Here is a 22,373-nt window from a genome sequence, read left to right as displayed (position 1 = left end):
CATTTTCTTAAGTGTGTCATTATCACCTCAACTCAGTCTTCTCTAGAGCTCAATCATTATTTTCCTTTTCTTGTTTTCTTTTTTCTTTTTTAATGGCCATACCTGTGGCATATGGAAGTTCCCGGGCCAGGGATTGAACCCCAGCTGCAGGTGCAGCTGCGCTAGATCATTTAATCCACTGCATTGGGCCGTGGATTGAACCCGCACCTCCACAGGGACTTGAGCCACTGCAGTCAGATTCTTAACCCATTGTGCCACAGTGGGAATTCCTATCCTTTTTTTTTTACATCGATTACAGAGCTCTCTGTACTTCTAGGTCTTTAGATTCAAAACCTTCAAATCTGTTCATGGCCCCCATGCTTTACCCTTCCCTGTGGTCTCAGTCACCAAATTCTGTTTTCTAGTACATTCTCTTTTCCATCTGTTTTCTTCTTTCCATTACCTTCAAGGTCCAGGATTTTAACAGCTCCTTCAGCTACACACAGACTACCTTCACTCTGCCAGAAGTCTTGTTTTCTCTCTCCACTTTTCCTGCACCCTGCTGCTACTTTCATAATATCGTTCCCCAGTGCTATGGCCCCACATGTACCTGTCCATGTCCCCTGTGTGAAAACTCTTTGGTCTGCTCAAACCGGATCTGTTGTCTGAGCATATACTGTTCTTAACTGACTGTGTGCCTTAGAACATGCCATTCTCTTGCCCTGGAACACTCCTCCAACCCCTTTTTCCCTATCCACGCACATCTTACCAACCTTTTACGGTTTAGATCAAACCACTCTTCCTTCTGTAAAATCTAACTTGTAGTGTCCTCTCCCTTCGCTGACATCATAGGCCTTCTTATGTGGACAGCTCAGATAACGGTGTTACACATTCCCTGGGACAGATAGCTCACGTTATCTTGTGTTGTTAATCTGATTATCTGATATTATTGTATCCATTCCCCATTATATGCTTGTTAAGTTATGTGACCAAGCCTTATATCTTTTTTAGATATTTGCACATTGCTTTTGCACATTATATTGCATGTAGTTATAGTTGATCAATAAATAGTTTTCTGTAAATTGGTTTCTTCCTTGTGAAGCTATCTAAATTGAAGAAAAGTTCTTAATACAAGTGACCTGGGGCTTGGTAAAAAACTCCATGTTTATCTATCTAAATCCTTGATGATTTTATGGTCCATGACCATATGTCCTTTTATCTTTCCACAGGGACGAACTTTTATGTTGTTAATCTATATTTTCACGCAGAAGGTGTCAGCCTTGATAATTTTATTGCCTTCCCTGGACCTTTTCTGGCTGTGCTTTTCTTCCTTGAGGTGTAAATCATTACAGCACACAGTATACTATAGCAGGTGCAATTAGTTTAACCAGTATTGTAGCCTATCAAAAATAAATTTAGGAGTTCCCGTCTTGGCGCAGTGGTTAACAAATCTGACTAGGAACCATGAGGTTGCAGGTTCAAGTGGGTTAATGATCTGGCGTTGCCGTGAGCTGTGGCGTAGGTTGCAGACGAGGCTCAGATCCCGCGTTGCTGTGGCTCCGGCGTAGCTACAGCTCTGATTCGACCCCTAGCCTGGGAACCTCCATATGCCGCGGGAGCGGCCCAAGAAATGGCAAAAAGACCAAAAAAAAAAAAAAAAACCAAATTTAGTTTAGGCTCACTAATTTTGTCTTTGACTCACAGATTATTTCTGACACTCTTGTAAACTTAAAAAGAACCAAGTTAAGGCCAGGGACTGGGGGAAAGCTGGCATTTCCCAGTAACATCATTTTTGTGTTAAATGGATTAGATTGTGGGGAGTTTTGCTGTGCTATTTAATACAACTAAAATCTGGCTGAAATTTGTTTAAAGAAAAGATGGCAGTGTGGTTTCACCTAGTTTAAATTATTTTTACTCACTTATGTGAAAATGGACTCTGTGTTACCTGGTGAAAGCCATTGTGAGTACACAATTTTTGCAGGGCATTATTTAATTATTGGATTATATAAGCTTTTTAAAAGCAGCTCGATTCCAAGGGGTTTTGAGGGTTGACACAAAGCAGTCAATGTCTAAAACATAAGGTGGGAGGATAGCAGCTTACAAAATACATCTCCCACGAGTAACTCCGCCACGAAATTTATTTTATTCAGTAACTACCATGAACACAGCACGGAGCTGCACTGTGCCATTGACAGGAGACACTTAGGGAATAATGACAGGCTTTATACACATATCTCAGGCATCTTTCTCCAAATATCACCTTTGAGGTGCCCCCTTTTAAAATGCACCTGTCTGGGGAGTTCCCTGGTGGTGCGGGGGTTGAGGATCTGGCATTGCTACTGCCGTGGCGCCAGTTTGATCCCCGGCCTGGGAACTTCTCCATGCCAAAAAGGAGAGAAAAAAGAAAAAAAAATTTTAATTTAAAAAATTAAAATGCAGCTACCTATATGAGAGATCGAATTGTTATTGGACACTAGGAGATTTAGTAAAGTTTAGTTGGCAGCTAAATGGGACTAAGGGTCGGCGGTGCACCCAGGTGATGTGGGAGCGTCAGCAGGGCGGAGAGATGTACAGGTAACCAAAAACACTGTTCCCTCACTGCGCGCTTTAGTCCTGGCAGCCCTGCGTGTGTTACCCAGGTCACTGCTCCAGTCTCCACTTCTCTCACATTCGGTACCTGATCTGAAAGGAAGGGAAACATGAAGCAGTGGCGGAAGAAGAAGAAAGCATGGTGACCTCTAATATAGGTAGAAGGTGTGGATTTTAATAGTTCCTACATGCACAAAACCACAAGCAAGTGGGCACTGGTGTTAACATTTTGCAAAGCTGTGTTTTTCTGCCTCTGGTAATTCAAGTCGATTGTACATATATGCCCAAACTACCTTTCTGTTTGCAAGGCCTTCGTTTACTAGTGTGAATGAGGCAAGTACCCCCATTGTAGTACAGTCTCACATTCTGCTTTGACCTTTTCTATACCTCTTTTGTATTTAATGTTTAGATTGTGAGAATGGTGAAGAATTTAAAAGGCAGCCCCATAACACTGTCGATAGGTGATGGTGCCAATGATGTTAGTATGATCTTGGAATCCCATGTGGGAATAGGTAAGCAACATCTAATGAGATGGCAGCTGTAAGGTATCAGTATTGCTTTTAGGTAGAGTGGTCTTATTATTCTAGAGCGATTGTTTTGGTTGCTCATCTTGAATTGGGGAATGATCATTGTTCATCATATGAAGGTCCTCGTCTGATCATGTCATGTGTCCATACCAAAGTCCTACTCCTGGTGGGAATGTAGCAGTACAGAATTGGAGGATATTTTTATATTAGCCAAGTAAAGTGAATTTCCCAAGCTGACTGGCAGTGCAGTTGATCATTTGGCTTTTACTTTGACAGCATGCATGAAATTTTATTGATTTTTTTTTTTTTTTGGCCCCTGGCCAGATCACCTGCTTATGTTGCTGTACTATATCTTTTGAGATTCTGTCTGGGACTAAGAAATGATAATTGGATGGCTGATTTTCCACGTGGCAATATTTATGCATGCTTTGGACTGCAGTGTAGAATTTATGTGTTGGCATGCAACAATAGCTTTTCTACAACCTGCACCATTTTTCCCCCTGTCAGGCTGCTAGGAGGCAGCAATCCTAACATCCCAGCAAGTGTTATTTTTGGAGGGGGAGAAATAATGGAATTAGTATCTTGGAAGTTATCGTACTGCAATTTGGATTCCCAAATTTTTTTCCATTTGGAAGTAATCCCATTTTGTATGGAACTCTAGTCCGACTCATCAGCTACTGACTGTGGAAATGGCCTAAAGCTGCTTTAGCTCTAGGAGTACTTGGGCTGCTGCTCAGCCTTGCAGGACATTTTGTCTAAAATGTCTGTAACACATTTAGTCCACACCAAAAGGTCCTTGAGATTTGGTCATGTCCAGAACCATTTGGCATAGACCAAATATGCTCATGGACATTTTGAATAGGACCAGATTTCAGAGATCTTTTTGGCATGGACCAACTGTCTTATGGACCAGATATCTTGACATTTTGGACAGGACCAAATTTTAAGGATCTTTGGTGTGAGAACCAACTGTCTTATGGACATTTTGGCCAGGGCTAAGGGTTTGCTAACCACTACTCAGAATATCATTCAGTATAAAGACTTAACCATCTCACTGTAACCCTTCAGATTTGAGCTTTTAGACCATAAATCCCTGGTCTCTGAGTTGCTTTAATATAGCACCTAGTCTGGTGCCATGCCTAATTAAGCACTTACTAAGTACCATTAAAATAATTTTCAGATTTAATTTTTCCCTCAGGATAATTTTTGCCTTATGATTAAAATAATGATTCTATTAATTGTTTTATATTGTGTTATAAATAGGTAATTGCCAATTAAACTTAATTTTACTTTTTATTGGTAAGTCTCACTGCCACTGTTAAAAGCACTTTGTGTTTTAAAAAAACAAAGCTGAACTTTTCAGTTGAACTGTAACATGCAAGCAAGTTAAAAATGTGAAAGTAGCAAATCAGGGGGTTACTTATTCTATGAAAATACCCTATACCTATAGAGATTTTCTCTTTTTTTAGGTATTAAAGGCAAAGAAGGTCGGCAGGCAGCCAGGAATAGTGATTATTCTGTTCCAAAGTTTAAACATTTAAAGAAACTGCTCTTGGCTCATGGACATCTATATTATGTGAGAATAGCACACCTTGTGCAGTATTTCTTCTATAAGGTATGTGATAAAATATTTATAATATAACTTACGACCGTTTAACCCAGCATTAGCTCAGCTTAGTTACATTTTCCCCCCCTTTTTCATGTTGCTTTTACTGTCTTAGTACTGAAATTTGGTCAGCAAACCAGAGGCAGTCTATGTAACGAATCAGAAACCAGAAATTCCTTTTAATGCAAGAGATTTGAGATAAAAATTTTAAGTCGACTTTCTTAAAGTGTAGTTTAAATACAATACAATGTACCCATTAAATGTTTACAGTTTGATTTTGACAAATGTATACATCCATGTAACTACCACTCAAATCAAATATAAACCATTTCTCTCACCCCGGAAAGTTCCCTTTTGCTCCTTCCCAGTCTCCTCCACCCTTGTACCAAACAACTAATCTGATTTACATTACTATATGATACATAGTCATATATATGGTATATAATATATACATTTGGATATAATGTATGCAGTGTACACAATAGGTTTGCCTGTTTTAGAACTTCATATAAATATAATCATATGCACTCTTGTGTCTGGCCTGTTTCACTTAGCATGGTTTTGAGCGTCCGTGTTGTATCATCTGTGAATAGTTGGTTCACTATTTATCCTGAGCAATAATTCTAAACTACTGTTTGGTAGCTGAATCCTCTTTTCAAATGAAATTACACAAATGAACAGATAGAAACAGGATTGCATTGACTTCGTGGTGATTTGGCCAGGGCTGTTAGTTTGTAGAATGCCCCTGGATTTGAGTTGGTCTAATGTTTGACTATTATTAGATTCACTTATGCATTTGGGCATGGTTACCACAGAAGCAATATTGTAACCTGTTACGGTATCAATTGGCACAGGTTGTCACTGTCTCATTCATGATAATGTTAACTTTCATAACTTGATTCAGATGGTGTTTTGAGGGTCTCAGGGCTCCTCAGTTTTGCTCTGTGTAATTTCATTTGGAAAAAGAGTATTCTGCTGCTTAAACCAGATGTTTTATTCTGAGGTGAAATTCATTACTATCATTATTCATTCTTTTACTCAGATGGTCATAGATTGGCCTCTTGTGTCCTTTCACCATGGCCCCATTATTTTTTAATTTGTATTTTCTTGTGATAACATTTAATGTGAGCTCTACCGCTCTAACAGATTGTGTATGATACAGTATGATTAACTGTAGGCACAATGTTGTACAGCTGACCTCTAGAACCTACTCATCTTTCATAACTAGGACTTTATACCCCTTGAGTAGCAACCTCCCATTCCTCTCTTCCCCTGGTCCCACCCACCCCTTTATTTTCTGGTACTACATGATGTTCTGGGTTCCTCTTGTATTTTTCTGCCCCAGTCCTGGATTCAGACTTTTCTCCAAGGATCACTGGTTCTTTTTATTTGCAAATGGTATTTAGAAATCAAGATGTGGATGCTAGTTGTGCTCATTTGTGCTGAACTGAAGTTGTTGGGCCAGAATTAAAGGTTTCAGTATGAACTCAATACTTGAAGTCTCTTTATACTGATGCATAATTACAGCCAACACCGCAAGGTTCATCCCACCCTTGCCTTTTTTTGTTGTTGTCTTTTAGGGCCACACCCATGGCATATGGAGGTTCCCAGGGTAGGGGTCAAATCAGAACTGTAGCCACCAGTCTACACCAGAGACACAGCAACTCAGGATCTGAGCCGCATCTGTGACCTACACCACAGCTCATGGCAACGCCGGATCGTTAACCCACTGAGCGAGGCCAGGGATTGAACCTTCAACCTCATGGACGCTTGTCGGGTTCGTCAACCACTGAGCCACAATGGGAATTCCCTAATCTTGCCCTTTTGCTTACTAGTTGCTCCTTTTTCAGTGGTGAGAAACTCAGTCCTCATCCTCATTATGTTTATTTATTTGCTAAATCCGCAAGTACACTTAAAGTAGTTTCAGAATAGTTAACTCATATTCCTGTGAGAAACAAACTTACTTGAGTAATATATTTGTGTGCACTTTTTGTCTTTAGCCTTAGAGTATGTAGTCAAAATACTGCTTCCAAAGTTACTTTTTTTCTTCTTACACATTTCAGTGTGGTTATGTTATTTATTTACAATACAGTTAGGGTCTCTCGGGCATTGAGCTCAGTAACTTAACAGCCCCACGTGGTGATGGATGGTTATTCTCTCTTACCTTCCCTTGGTAGTAGAGCCCATGAAGATAGACCCTACAGCTCTGCCTAGCACTCTAATCCTATTGCAGAAGCTTGGTTTTGCCTCTTTGAGATTTTGGCCTGCAATTCAAGCAACTGCCACCAGATGGAAGGAATACTCTGTTAAGAAAAACAGAACAGGCGTTCCCATCGTGGCGCCGTGGTTAACGAATCCGACTAGGAACCATGAGGTTGCAGGTTCGATCCCTGGCCTCGCTCAGTGGGTTAAGGATCCGGCGTTGCTGTGAGCTGTGGTGTAGGTCACAGACGCGGCTCGGATCCCAGGCTGCTGTGGCTCTGGCGTAGGCTGGCGGCTACAGCTCCGATTCTATCCCTATCCCAGGAACCTCTAGATGCCGAGGGTGTGGCCCTAGAAAAGGCAAAAAGACAAAAAAAAAAAAAAAAAACCATTAAAATGGCTAATGCTTACAAGTGGTCAGTAATCTGCATATCCCTGTTTCCAATTTAGGGGGTTATTTATGTAGATGGCCTCTGTCTTCATTAGGATCTCTTTGGCCATTGTCATCCTAAGTGACTCATTTAGCAGTATTCCATTTTTAGTGCTGCTTTTGGTCCCGAGATGATTTCTAATACTTTTGACCCTCTTTGGCTGAGCTAAGATGCCTTCCTTCCTCTTATCTTGCCATTGCGCCTTCAAGTCATTATCGCCTGCACCTGGAGTACTTCAGCGACAGGTCTTCCTGCTTTCCATTTCTCCGTTCACTCCTTTTTGCATAATTTATCCAAGTTAATGTTTAGAAAAATGCCGCTTTTCAACTTGTCCTCCAAAACCTTCACTCTCCATTGTCTAAGAAATAAAACTAAGAATTAGTTCGTCTTTTAAGGCACTTCCTGGCTTACCCTACATGATTAAAATGCATGTGGCCTTGCCTTGGTTCCTTCCATCAACATATCCTGTTCATCTTTAACACCTAGTTTAAAATCTAACGTCTTTATTTATTCAATCAGCAAATATGTTTGAATGTGTTACCATGTGCCAAGCATTGTTTCAGGCCTTGAGAATTCAAAATGGAATAACACGGGCAAAGTCCCTCTTTTCATCAAACTTACATTCTAATGGGAGAGTCAGACCTCTCCTTCCCACAGAGGACCCCCATAATCCACACAAAGCATTGCCTCCTCCAACCTCAGAACACTTTATATACATAAAAAATGACTCTAGAGTTCCTGCTGTGGCACAATGTAATCTACAGTGTCTCTGCAGTGCCAGGATGCAGGTTTGATTCCCTGGCCCAGCACAGTGGGTTCAAGGATCTGGCATTGCTCCAGCTGCGGTGTAGGTCGCCTCTGTGGCTGGAATCTGATCCCTGGTCCAGGAACTCCCTATACCATGGGGTGGCACCAAAAAAACACCCAACCAAACAAACAAAACTCTAGAAAGGCTACTGACAGTACTTTGCATTCTACCAGAAGTGATACTTACAAATGTTGTTCCAGGTGATGACCTTGGGGGCTCCAACGCTTTGATGCCATAGAACTTACTCAAAACAGAAGTAGCCGTTTTCTTTAGAAATGTCTTCCAGAGCCTGTAGTATATTCATCTAAATATCCTCGGCTATGACAGATGTTCATATTTTCAGGATCCATTGGATTTTTTAAAACAGCCCTAAGTTTCCCAGCCTGGTACATTAGCTGAGTAAGAATGTGTGACAAAAGGAAGAAGACTGGTTTTTTGACATGGCTTTAAAATGGGCTATTGAAATTGCTACCCAAAAAGAAATGCAGAGACACCATGAAGAGGTGATAGCAGCACTCAAGTACAGTCACAGTCTGTATTGAAGGATAGCTCTCATTTGAAAATATTACTTCTAGTAGTTTTGCCTGAAGACATTAATTTCAATATTTATCTTCTCACCTACTGGCTTTTACTGCCTTATGAATTCTCAGCTTGTAGTGTTTTTTGTCTTTCTTAGTTTTGCTTTTTTAGGGCCTCACCCGCGGCATATGGAGGTTTCCAGGGGTTGAATCAGAGCTACAGCTGCCGGCCTATGCCACAGTCACAGCAACCCAGGATCCAAGCCACATCTGCAACCTACACCACAGCTCACGACAACACCGGACCTTAACCCACTGAGTGCTGCACCACAATGGGAACTCCAGAAGGAGAGTCAGCTTATAGTTTTTTAATCTGCTTGATGAGATAGTAACAGACGGTAAAGCGTTAGTTGATATTTGCTCATGTCAGCATATGCTATAAAAATTTCCTGGAGTTCCCGTCGTGGTGCAGCAGAAACGAATCTGTCTAGGAACCATGAGGTTGCGGGTTCGATCCCTGGCCTTGCTCAGTGGGTTAAGGATCTGGCATTGCCACGAGCTGTGGTGTAGGTTGCAGATGCACCTCGTATCTGGCCTTGCTGTGGCTCTGGTGTAGGCCATTGGCTACAGCTCTGATTAGACCCCTAGCCTGGGAATCTCCATATGCCGAGGGTGCGGCCCTAAAAGGACAGAAGACAAAAAAAAATTTTTTTCCTGTTTGTTGGCATTAATTTACTTTTTTTTTTTTTTTTTTTTTGGTCTTTTTGCCTTTTCTAGGGCTGCTCCTGTGGCACATGGAGGTTCCCAGGCTAGGGGTCTAATCAGAGCCGTAGCCACTGGCCTACGCCACAGCCACAGCAGCCTGGGATCCGAGCCGCGTCTGTGACCTACACCACAGCTCACAGCAACGCCGGATCGTTAACCCACTGAGCGAGGCCAGGGATCGAACCCGCAATCTCATGGTTCCTAATTGGATTCGTTAACCACTGTGCCACAATGGGAACTCCCAGCATTAATTGACTTTCTGATATACACTTTATGTCAGTTTACTTTGTGATGATTTTGCAACTCTACTTGGCATTTAAAATGTAGTATCATTAAGTGTTCATCTTGTATTTGCTTATTTCCTCCCTAGAAGAATAGCAAGAGGTTCTCATAAAGTAATTTGAGATCCTTTTCTGCCTTGGTAGGACAAAAGTTGGTATTAATATGAATGTAATCATTTAGTTTGAATGGTTTTCTTAGCACTCTGGAGTAGCAGTTTATTACATTGTGATATTAGAAAGTTGATCAAGTGAAAATATTAACCCTTTTCTTTTTTTTTCCCCAGAACCTTTGTTTCATTTTGCCACAGTTTTTGTACCAGTTCTTCTGTGGATTTTCACAACAGGTTTGTTTCCCTAGGTATTTGTCATAATGTAGTTTATATTTGCTATTGATAAATTACCTTTTGAGCTCCCTTCGTGCTTCAGTGGTTAACAAACCCGACTAGCATCCATGAGGACACAGGTTCCATCCCTGGCCTTGCTCAGTGGGTTAAGGATCTGGCGTTGCCATGAGCTGTGGTGTAGGTCGCAGACACGGCTCCTATCCCGTGTTGCTGTGGCTGTGGTGTAGGCTGGCAGCTACAGGTCTGATTCGACCCCTACCCTGGGAACTTCTATATGCCACCAGTGTGGTCCTAAAAAGCAAAAAATAAAAAATAAAAATAAATAAATTACCTTTTAAGTGTTGGATTGTAGACGTTAGAGAGATACGCCCAAAATAAAGGAACCGTTTTTTTCTTGGTTCGACAGTTGATCTTCTTGACCTGTTTTTTTTTTTGTTGTTTTTTTTCATTATTTTAAATTTTATCCAAAAACACTTGGCATTCTTTTCCTTGTACAAAGTTTTGTTCACTTACATGTATTAAATAATTTTATAATCAAATCAGGATCTAATTACCAATCAAAACTATTTAGTGAGGTATTGTGTTATTTCCTAACATATATACTTTCATATCAGAGCTCATCTGTAAGTTATTGGCCTGGTTTTTGACAATAGCAAATTTTTATATCTTTAGTAATGGTCTTACTGTTACCTTCTTTTTGAAAGTTACTTGGTACATCCTGTTGGAATTGAGATCCTTTAAAAAATTATTATTTTTTTCTTTTTAACAGTCTCTACAATGTTTTCTAATAATCCTAGAATGTTGTTGATTATTTCATTAAAGTCTCATGCTTTTGCAGTTTCTCAGGTTGATTTTCTAGAAAAACATTGATGTTTCAGCTGGCCAAGAAGATTCCTGGATATGGCCTTAGATTCGTTAAGCGATTCTACACTTTTTGCCCTCTGTTGAATATTTATCACATAAAGAATATGCTATAGGTTAACTTGATACGTAAGTGTTGGGATGAGCAAGCATTTTTGTAGGTTTCTTTTAACAGCTGAAGTGGATTTTGCATTGCTTCCAGTGGAAGTATAGCTAAATAAAGGAGCTTTAATGCTCAGTGACTCAGAAATTTTGTAGTTAATGTATGAGCAATTCAATGATTTTTGCCAAGCTGAGCTGCTGGTTACATCATCACAGGTATTAGAGACTGAGTTTCTAAATTTCAAGGCATGCGCCATTCCTCATGAGGGGAAGTGATTTTTCCTAATTTCTTTGCAGTATTTTTAAGAGAATGTGTTCTCATTAGGAAGTAACTGCAGTCTTTCTCTTGAACTTGCCTCTTTGACATTTGGAATGCTGTTTCTTACATCAGTGCCATGTCATCAGCCCCATGATTCCAATTAAGCAGATCACTTTATGAATTAATCATTTACCAGCTATAGGAAGTGCCATCAGCCTTCTTGCATTCAAAACAGTATTAATAACAGTTTTATAAATTCTGATGAATCTACTTTTCTTGAACATTCAGATAACTATTGATCAAAATGTTTATAATTTCTCATTTCCTTGGATGATGAATGCAAGTTTTGAAAGACATTTTCAAAATCTCTAGCAAAATGATAAAGGGAAGTTGGCTTTTTAAACCATGTTTACCAAGCACAACTTGTATGAAGAAAGAAAAGACTTATTCCTGGAGTTCCCATTGTGGCTCAGCGGGTTAAGAACCCAACCTAGTATCCATGAGGATGTGGGTTCGATCCCTGGCCTCGCTCATGGTTGTGGCTGTGGCATAGGCTGGCAGCTGCAGCTCCAATTTAACCCCTAGACTGGGAACTTCCATATGCCGCAGGTACAGCTCTTTTAAAAAAAAAAAAGCCTTATTCCTTATAAAACCCTAAGCTGTCAGATCTCTCCTTAGGTTCCCTTAGGAGTTGATGTTTGCCTTTTCAGTTGCTCAACTGGTATGTTCATTTAACAAACACATCTCGAGTGCCTACAGCGTGTGAGGCTAAGTGCTGAGGATGTAACAGTGATCCAAACTCTTACCCCATGGAGCTTGTGGTACAGTAGTGATGGGGGAGAGACAGACAACAATCATACAGATATATTATGTTGTGTACTAATCTGTGCTCTGAAGAGGGAAAAATGTATAATAAGTGGATGGAATGTGACTGTGGAGGAGAGCTGCTGTTTAGACAAGCTGATCTGGAAAATTCTGTCTAATGAGGTGACGTTTGGGCAGAGATCTGGAGGAGAAGAGGGAAGGAGCTATGCAGACATGTTAGAAAGGTAAAAGGAAGGTCTCTGGGGGTACTGATGAAATATACATCTCCTCCCCCCCTTTTTTTTTATTTTATTTTTAGGGCCCAATGGAAGTTCCCAGGCTAGGGGTCGAATCAGAGCTACAGCTGCCAGTCACAGCTACAGCCATGCCAGATCCAAGCCAAGTCTGCGACCTACACCACAGCTCACTGCAATGCTGAATCCTTAACTCAATGAGCGAGGCCAGGGATCGAACCCGAATACTAGTTAGATTCGTTTCCACCGTGACACAACGGGAACTTCCCATATCTTTATTTTTTACTTTGGCCTTAGGCTGGTGCTGAATGTAGAGACCTTTATTGCAAATATCTGTGGAATACATATAGGTAACAAGCCTTTTTCAGTTCAGATCTACTTTAGGTGTTCTCTACAATCCTGAAACTTGGAGAGTGAGCCATGATCCGGATATAGAAATGGACCAGGATTCAGATTCTTTAAGCAAAAAAGCAGTTCTTTTCTTTAGCAAAGCTAGGATACTAGTGGTCTTTTTTTCTTCATGAAAAGATAGCATTTATAACAGGTTTAACAAAAAACAGTGTTGTCAGCTAAACCTGTTGTTTGTTTTGAGGACTTCTCTGTCTCCTCTAATTATGCATCTTGAGAATTACAATTATCTCTCATGTACCCTCAAAGTACCATAGTGGAACAAAAGTAGATTGATGCTTCTTTTGTTTGAATGAAATTTAAGACTAAATTACACACCAGTCAATCTGAGTTATTTTTTTCAATTTTCTCATTAACGTAAATGGATAGTTTCCATTGAAAATGTAGTGTTGTGTGCCAACAGACTAGTCTTCTCCCTTGAGAATTAAAACGACTATAACACCTTTTGTAGGGAGTCCTTTTTAATTCAGTAAAATATTTTGCTGACCTTAAAGCTCTGTATGTGCCAAGTACCTCCATGTCCTGCATGGAGCACAATTCTGAACTTCTGAGAAAGTTGCATGCATTATGTCTTGCTTTTGTCCCTCCTACAGGCCAGAGCTGTGGTCCCTTCCTCTGGGTTTCCCCAGCTCCTTACAAGGAGCTCATCACTCTGCCTCCCCTTCTAGAACTTGAATTCCTTGGCAGACAGGGCATGAACCTTTTCTGTCCCCAGTATTTGTCACTTAGTAAACACTCAGCAAATATTTTTGAAGTCAACTAATGAATGAACTAATGCTCTATTTAAGTTGTTCTCAGCCTTTTTGAGTCCACCCCCATTGTGATAGTAATTGCATCATTCGAGCCATTGACTGAAAAATGCATAACTGTGTTAATTTATGTCACATTTAAATGCATTTTACTAATCAAAAAGTATTTTATATATGTGAAGAATACATGTGAATATGGGATATTATTTAGGTTACATATACTGATTGTATGACAACATGTAGAAAATAGATGTTTGTGGAAACTTTGTAGAAAAATACTGAACTCAGTATTTTCATCAAAACAAGGTTTATTTTTTTAAAAATTCAATTTTTTTAAATAAAGGAATGTTTCTAATATCAGATCAGTCCTTTACAAATATTTTCTAGTTTCCAGTCTCTACTCATTCATTCATCCAGTATTTATTGAATGTTTTCTGCATGGCTCTGTTCTAGGTATTCTTGATTGCCAAAGCCAGGAAAACACTTGTAGTTGATCAAATTAGGTTTATTACTCGATGCAACAAGAAAAAATGTACACCATGAGGAACAGTGGGGCCTCTTAGGAAGAGAGTATTGAAAAATTTGGGCTTGGGTCGGGTCATTTGGAGAAGGGATTTAAAGGAACAGTGCTTTACTGGGTGCTGTTAACCAGTAGGGGTCATTTTATGACTGGGCATTTTAGTCATTCTTACCTGGGAAGCCAACATGTCAGTGGTCAAGAAGCAATGGTTCACCCATCCTGGCCAGAATATAGATGTCATTATTGTTATTTGGACGATATGTATATTCTGTCTGTGTTCAGATGTGATTATGGAGTGGTGTGTTTTTGTCTCCTTCCATCATCGTCAGCACAGAGTGGCCTTGTTGGACATTGCTCTTCTGTGAAATTGTTCGTGTTCAACAGAACATGAGCGCCTTGCTGTGAGTGCCAGGCCAGCTTCTGAATGTCAGGGACTGCTTTGTTTTTTTCTCAAGCTACAGCAGTAGAATAAGTAAATAAAAATCCCTGACCACATAGAGCTTGAATTCTAGTGTGAAGAGAGTGACAGTAAACATAATAAATTTATAATGTTAGTTAAAAGCTGATGAGAGGGTTTTGGGAAAAACAGGATTGGGAGAACGTGTTCAAGAGAGAGGAAGTGACAAGTTAAACCAAGGTTGGTCTCACTGAAAAGGTGACACAGGTCAGAGAAGCCAGATCAAGTGGGACTTTATAGCCCCACCACTGTACAGACTTTTTAACTTTCAGAGGTGAATCCCCTGGAGAGTTTGAACAAAACAGTGATTTGATTTGACTTAGTTTCTATTAGAGCTACTTGGACCATTGTGTTGAGAATAGACTGCAGGTTAAAGGAAGAAACAGGGAGACCAATTAAACGCTTGTAGGGTAGTCACAGTGGAGGTGCTGAGAGGTGATGTTCTGAATATATTTGAAAGCAGAGCCAAAACACTTCTTAATAGATTGGATGTGGGTTGTGAAAAAGAGAGGAATCATGGATGAATCCACAATTTCGGCTCCAATTGATCGGCTTTAAAAATATTACCCTTTCCTGGGAGTTCCCGTCGTGGTGCAGTGGTTAACGAATCCGACTAGGAACCATGAGGTTGCGGGTTCGGTCCCTGCCCTTGCTCAGTGGGTTAACGATCCGGGGTTGCCGTGAGCTGTGGTGTAGGTTGCAGACACGGCTCGGATCCTGCGTTGCTGTGGCTCTGGTGTAGGCCAGTGGCTACAGCTCCAATTCGACCCCTAGCCTTGGAACCTCCATATGCTGCGGGAGCGGCCCAAAGAAATAGCAAAAAGACAAAAAAAAAAAAAAAAAAAAAAAAAATATTACCCTTTCCTGAGATGAGGAAGGCTTCGGGAGTGGCAGGTTTGAGATGGGAGCAGGTCACAAAATCAGTCCTGGACATAAGTTTGAAATATGTTTGACACCCAAGGGGAGATAGCAAGTGGGCAGTTGCGTATATGGGGACAGGTTTGAACTAGGTGGGTATATTTGGGAATTTTCAGTGCATGGATTGTATTAAAACCACAGAACTGAATGAGATCACCTAGAGAGTGAGTATAAATAAAGTTCAAAACACCAAGTCTGGAATATTCCAACAGAAGGATTGCAGAGAGGAGGAGAATGAGAAAGAAAGGCTAGTGAGGTAGGAAGAGAATCACTCATTTTGGAAGTTTTCCTGAGGGAGTTCCCGTCATGGCTCAGCTGGTTAAGGATCTAGTATTGCCACTGCTGTGGCTGGGGCTACAGCTGTGACACGGGCTTGATGCCTGACCTGGGAACTTCCACATGCTGTGGGTATGGCCCTGAAATTTTTTTAAAAAGTGGGGGGGGGGATAAATAGAGCTGATAGCATGTAAATATTCTAAATAAGATCCTATTTTAAAAGGAAGAGTATATTACTATGATGCATTACAGTGTTAGTTTCTTTTCTATAGTCATCCATTTGAATGACCTTACTTAGAAAACTTCCTTTGCTATCACAAGAAGTGTGAAAGGAAACTGTCTTATTTTAGTTTGTGATTTTTCTAAACATTGAAATAACCTCTTGCAGCTGATTATTCGAGTACATGTATTTCTCTTCTGTTTGTCATTACAGCCACTGTATGATGCCGCTTACCTTACAATGTACAATATCTGCTTCACATCCTTGCCCATCCTGGCCTACAGTCTGTTGGAACAGCACATCAACATTGACACTCTGACCTCAGATCCCCGATTGTATATGTAAGTTGAACATATGTAAGGTAAAACCTGCTCAGACTTTCAAAGTTGTGGATTTCATTTGATCTGCAGGTAGGAAAGACACAGAGAACTTCCCTCCTGATTTGATCACCAGGTTCTGTTCTGAATTTTTAGCTATTTAAACCAGATCATCCAACTAGAAAATGACATATTTCCTAAGTGCATGTCCTGTACTTGAGTACATGTGAATTATTTAGTTCAGAATCAACAATTCCTAAAACTTGGCCTACATTGTCATAGAGTCCTGGAATCTTACATGAAGACACAATATTTTACCTACCCGACCCTCCCACCCCCCAAAAAAAGGCCACATAAAGATCTTCGGTAGTTGAGAATATTGATTCCTACCTATAATAGATTAAACTGATGATATTCTGTTAGGCTTTCTCTCGTAAACTGTGCCTGAAACATAGCCTCCCTGCTTTGTTAGCCCCATTCTTAAAATGGCATTGTTGAAGAAAACAATCAACTCATCAAGCCATTATATTCATTTTGTGTTAGTTGGAAATAGATGCTTTTCTCCACGGATGGGTGACTTGGCACTAGCCCCAGTTGTTTAACCCATGATTAAATTGGATTTTTATAAGTTAAGCCTACAGCTAAAAGGATAAAGATGTTAATTTACAGTAGATTGTAAGCATTGCTAAATAGTGGAAAACAAATGCAATAGAGAGACTTGGATGCAGTTCATTTGTGTGAAATGTAGGTACAGAAATAAAAAGATGTCTTGGAGTTCCCACTGTGATGCAGCAGCTCAAGGATCCTACTGCAGTGTCTTGGGTCACTGCAGAGGTGCAGGTTTGTTCCCCAGCCTGGCAGGGTGGGTTAAAAGCTTCAGCGCTGCTGCAGCTGCAGCTCAGAGTCAGTCCCTCCACATGCTGCTGGTGCAGCCATTATTAAAAAAAAAAAAAAAAAAAAAAAAAAAAAGGAATGTCTTTAACCACTATGACTTATAAAACTCAAATTTAGGAGTTGTTGGACCTGACCAGATTTATAAAATCTGTTATCATTTTAAAGGTATTATGAAAAATTTAAAATATGCACAGAAATAGCAAAAATACTATTAATATAGTGAACTTTTTCCCTGTCCTCACCACTCAGCTTCAGCAGTTATCAATTCAGGGCCAGTCTTGCTTCATTAATAACCCTATCTTCTTTATCAAGGACTTATTTTGAAGCAAATATCAAACATGTAAAATAGTTATTTTAGGAGTTTCCGTCGTGGCACAGTGGTTAACGAATCCGACTCAGAACCATGAGGTTGCGGGTTCGGTCCCTGCCCTTGCTCAGTGGGTTAACGATCCGGCGTTGCCATGAGCTGTGGTGTAGGTTGCAGACGCGGCTCGGATCCTGCGTTGCTGTGGCTCTGGCGTAGGCCGGTGGCTACAGCTCTGATTCAACCCCTAGCCTGGGAACCTCCATATGCCGCGGGAGCGGCCCAAGAAATAGCAACAACAGCAACAACAACAACAAAGACAAAAAAAAAATAGTTATTTTAGCACATATCTCTTAGAGATAAGAACTTTTAAAAATAAAAGTACCCTATCATACTGAAAAATTTAACAAATCTACAATATCATCAAATATGCAGTCAATGCAGAAATTTTTCCAGTTGACTCATTTCTTCATTTTCTTTACTGTGTGTGTGTGTGGCCATTCCTGTGGTACACCAAAGTTCCCAGGCCAGAGATCCAACCCAGGCCACAGCACTGACAATGCAGGATCATTAACGCGATAGCCCTCCAGGGAACTCCTTAACTCATTTCTTTTTAAAGAATGCTTGTTTGAAACAGTATATAAGGGAGTTCCCATCATAGTGCAGCGGTTAACGAATCCGACTAGGAACCATGAGGTTGTGGGTTCGATCCCTGCCCTTGCTCAGTGGGTTAACGATCCAGCGTTGCCACGAGCTGTGGTGTAGCTCGCAGACTCGGCTTGGATCCCGTGTTGCTGTGGCATAGGCCGGCGGCTGCAGCTCCAATTAGACCCCTAGCCTGGGAACCTCCATATGCCTCGAGAGCAGCCCAAGAAATGGTAAAAAGACAAAAAAAGAAAGAAAGAAAGAAACAGTATATAAGGCCCATACATTGTAGTTGGTCAATATGCTTCTTGAGTCTCTCTTAATCTGTCGGTTAACTTGGCAATTTATTTGTTAATGAAATTGGACCATTTATCTGACAAGAGTTTCCCCGATTCTAGAGTTTGCTGATTGCCTCCTCATCTCATTAACTTGTACTTTTCCCTAAATTTCTTTCAAAGGGAGTTAGATCAAGAGGGGAATCATAATAACCTTGATAGAAATCTTTCAGAGCTTCAGTTTCCACAGGCTCTTTTTTTTTTCTTCTCTTTTTAGGGCTGCACCTGTGGTATGAAGTTCTCAGACTAGGGGTTGAATAGGAGCTTCAGCTGCCAGCCTACACCACAGCCACAGCAATGCCAGATCCAAGCCGCATTTTTGACCTCACAGAGACAGCATCAGGTCCTTAACCCACTGAGCCACAACGGGAATTCCTGCCCTACCCAGTCTTTTTGTAAAAGGAGGACCCAGGGCCCAGAAATGACTTGCCTAAGAACTCATGGTATGATGCAAGGCCAGAGCAAGATCAGATTTCAGTCCTCCTGATGACCAGCCTCTGCTCTTTTCCACGGGCTGGTGGTTTTCCAATACTGAGCAGCAATATTCTATATTCAGACAGCAACTCAAGTGAATCCTGGTAACAGCTCCTCTGGGTGAAGTGGGGTTTGGAGGCACTGAGCAGAATCCCTCCTATTCAGTCCCACCGAGAGTTCAAGCTTAATCACCTGCGCTCTGATCCCAGCTCTGCCACTTATGACATGGCCTTGCTCAGATTACTTGACTGAGACGTGCCTCAGTTTTGTCTTTAGTAATAATATATCTAATTACACTGTTTCTGTGAGGATTAAATGAGTGACTATATGCAAGAGAACTTAAAATGGTGCCTGGCACATGGTAAATTTTCAGTAGATGGTAGCTTTTAATCTTATTATTCTAACACCCTTAACATAACTTCAGGGCTGGGCTGAACACTTTGATACATTAAGAATGTTGAAACTGGAGTTCCTGTTGTGGCTCAGCGGGTTAAGAACCCAACATTGTCTCTGTGAAGATGTGGGTTTGATCCCTGGCCTCGATCGGTGGGTTAAGGATCCAGCATTACCTCAAGCTGCAGTGTAGGTCGCAGATGCAGCTGGAATCCAGTGTTATGGCTGTGGTGTAGGCAGGCAGCTACAGCTCTGATTCGACCCCTAGCCCAGGAACTTCCATATGCCATAGGTGCAGCTGTAAAAAAAAGAAAAAAAAAAAGATTGACACTTGCAGCAAGCTGTTGAATACAAATGATTATAAGGGTATACACGGAGTTTTAGTTTACCACATGATTTTGCATAGAGCCACATCTGATGGAGAAATGAAAGCCATGGCGTACCTGTCACCCAGTCCCCAGATGCAGCTTCCTGCCTGCCTGCTCATCCAGGCTGATGAGACACTGCTCTCAGCCTGTCTCTGTTGTAGATTACTCTGTTACTCTGAGCATTCCTTTTTAAACATCAAGCCCCAGTCTTCATGTGTAGCTCTCTCTACATTTGTACCACCTAACACTACCTGTGGCATTGTGTAGCATATTGTAGATATCACCTTCAGGGACATAGTGGCTCAGGCATTTACCAAAAGTTTTGACTGAAACATGACATAAATGGATCTTTGCCTATTTTTTAAAGAGAAATTTGAAAAGTGAACTGTAGTTCGTTTCTATAGGGTAGAGGCATCGTTTGTGTCTTCTGAAACTTTAAAAGGAAAACAGTCCTAGTACACCTGCTGTCTCCCATCATATGGCAGTGCTCAGGCCTGTGCTGCTGCTCATCCACTCCCCCATCTTCATTCTCTTTTGCGTGTTCCCTCACATTGGCTGAGTTTACAACAGGCTCGTCATTCATCTGAATGCAGCTAGAAAGCCTCAGCTATAGTTCAACATACCATGGCGCCCCTTTCTTCCCACAGTATGTAGTGTAAATCCAGCGACTAAGCCAGAAAGACAGGAACAGCTTCCACCTCTGCCCAAGTCAATGACTCTCAAAAGCCTCATTGGCTGGCAGTTGCTGGGCCCTCCTTGCAAGTATCTTTAAGGGAGGTGCCTTCCCTATGGCTCCCAGTTGCCCTGGGAACAGAATTTATTGGCTATGGGGAGGGCTTGTTTCTGGGAAACAGCTACTTTTTCCCCCCTGCATTTATTCTAGGGTAAACAGCAGCGTATCGCTCTACATATACCCCTACATTTCTGAGTTTGGCATACACCTTGAAGTCCTAATAGGCAAAAGTTGCTTAAATGCTATTTTTTAGGAAGTCCCACAGCAGTCCATACCTACTGAAGGAGGATCAGCTGTATTTACATTAAAATTCTTTCTGGGAGTTCCCGTCGTGGCACAGTGCTTAACGAATCCGACTAGGAACCATGAGGTTGCGGGTTCGGTCCCTGCCCTTGCTCAGTGGGTTAACGATCCGGCGTTGCCGTGAGCTGTGGTGTAGGTTGCAGACGCGGCTCGGATCCTGTGTTGTGGCTCTGGCGTAGGCTAGTGGCTACAGCTCCGATTAGACCCCTAGCCTGGGAACCTCCATATGCCGCGGGAGCGGCCCAAAGAAATAGCAAAAAGACCCCCCCCCCCCAAAAAAAATTCTTTCTTATTCACTACAGCCCAGTGTCATTCTTGATAGTATAAGTGGAAGGTGTGCTATTTAAATTCTCTTTTTTTCTTACCCCAGGGCATGTGGAAGTCTTAGGTCAGGATTCCAATCTGAACCACAGCAGTGACAATGCCAAATCCTTAACCACTAGGCCACCAGGGAACTCCTAGATACTTTTTGAGAAATGTTAAGAAGAATTTGAAAGAGTACCTAGAAGAATTCCATGCACAAACCCATCTTCTTTCTGCAGCTCTGCTTCATTAGAATTGATAACCTTCTTCAACATTCCGACTTGTACCCAGAAGACTACTATTTTTGACAGGTTTTAAACTTTTGGTCTGTCCACCTGCCCTTTATCAAAGCATGGCTATACAACTTCAGACATGTTATTTGACTTAATTTGAAAAATACAGGAGTTCCCGTCGTGGCTCATCAGAAATGAATCTGACTAGTATCCATGAAGATTCAGGTTCCATCCCTGGCCCTGCTCAGTGGGTTAAGGATCCAGTGTTGCCATGGTCTGTGGTGTAGGTTACAGATGCGACTCATATCTGGCTTTGCTGTGGCTGTGGTTTAGGCCAGCGGCTGCAGCTCCAATTCACCTTCTATCCTAGGAACCTCCAAATGTTGCGGGTACAGCTTTAAAAAGACAAATATATGTATTTATGAAGGGCCCCCAAGGCCTAAGAAAGGTTAATCTCACAGGAAGAAATCTTGATTAAAAGAAGTATTTTAAGGCGTTCCCATTGTGGTTCAGAGGTAACAAACCCGCTAGTATCCATGAGGATGTGGGTTCAATCCCTGCCCTCACTCAATGGGTTAAGGATCCGGCGTTGCTGTGAGCTGTAGTGTAGATCACAGATGCAGCTCAGATCCCTTGCTGTGGCTGTGGCATAGGTCAGCGGCTCCTGCCCCTAGCCTGGGAACTTCCATATGCCACAGGTGCAGCCCTAAAAATAAAAAAATAAATATTTTAACAAGTATAGTTGGAAAGCCATGGTAGCTTAGTTGAGAGCATATGATTGAAAGTCACCTCAATCTAGGATCATATCCTACCTCTGTCCCTTACTGAGTGAGCTCTGGTGTACTGCTGTAATAGTGGTTCCCAAATTTTACTGTGCATTAGAATTACCTGGGCAGTTTTTAAATTGTTCTGGTGCCCAGGTTACACTTCATGCCAGTTAAATCAAAGTGAGGGTGGGAGCCAGGTATCAATGTTGTAAAAAATCGATGGTTCCACTGTACATCAAAGTTTGGGAATCATTGTGGTATACCTTTTTGAGGCTCATTATTTATAAATGGGAGTGGCACGAATACCTGTCTCGTGTGAATAAAAATGGACAATATAAAACTCTAACCCGCTTTTATTACCATATCATAAGTACTCAATAAATGAGAGCTAATTATCATTGATGGCGTTACTATTGTCAGTGGCCA

General features: G+C 41.3%; 1 protein-coding gene across 12 annotated transcripts in view; it reads left to right on the top strand.

Moving 5' to 3' along the window:
* ATP11C (ATPase phospholipid transporting 11C) overlaps positions 1–22,373 on the top strand; it is a 181,223-nt gene that overhangs the window by 137,909 nt on the left and 20,941 nt on the right. For all 12 annotated transcript variants that reach the window (XR_002340696.1, XR_002340697.1, XR_002340698.1 and 9 more), the window contains 4 exons: positions 2,978–3,080; positions 4,565–4,710; positions 9,991–10,050; positions 16,092–16,219. Coding sequence is in view for 9 of the 12 variants with exons in the window: in XM_021080199.1 (XP_020935858.1) it covers positions 2,978–3,080; positions 4,565–4,710; positions 9,991–10,050; positions 16,092–16,219 (437 nt within the window). In the remaining 3 variants the exon portion in view is untranslated. The remainder of the gene's footprint in view (positions 1–2,977; positions 3,081–4,564; positions 4,711–9,990; positions 10,051–16,091; positions 16,220–22,373) is intronic.

The sequence above is a fragment of the Sus scrofa genome, chromosome X (assembly GCF_000003025.6).
Source record: "Sus scrofa isolate TJ Tabasco breed Duroc chromosome X, Sscrofa11.1, whole genome shotgun sequence".
In the NCBI taxonomy this organism is placed as follows: domain Eukaryota; kingdom Metazoa; phylum Chordata; class Mammalia; order Artiodactyla; family Suidae; genus Sus; species Sus scrofa.
This window is presented reverse-complemented; position numbering and strand designations above follow the sequence as displayed.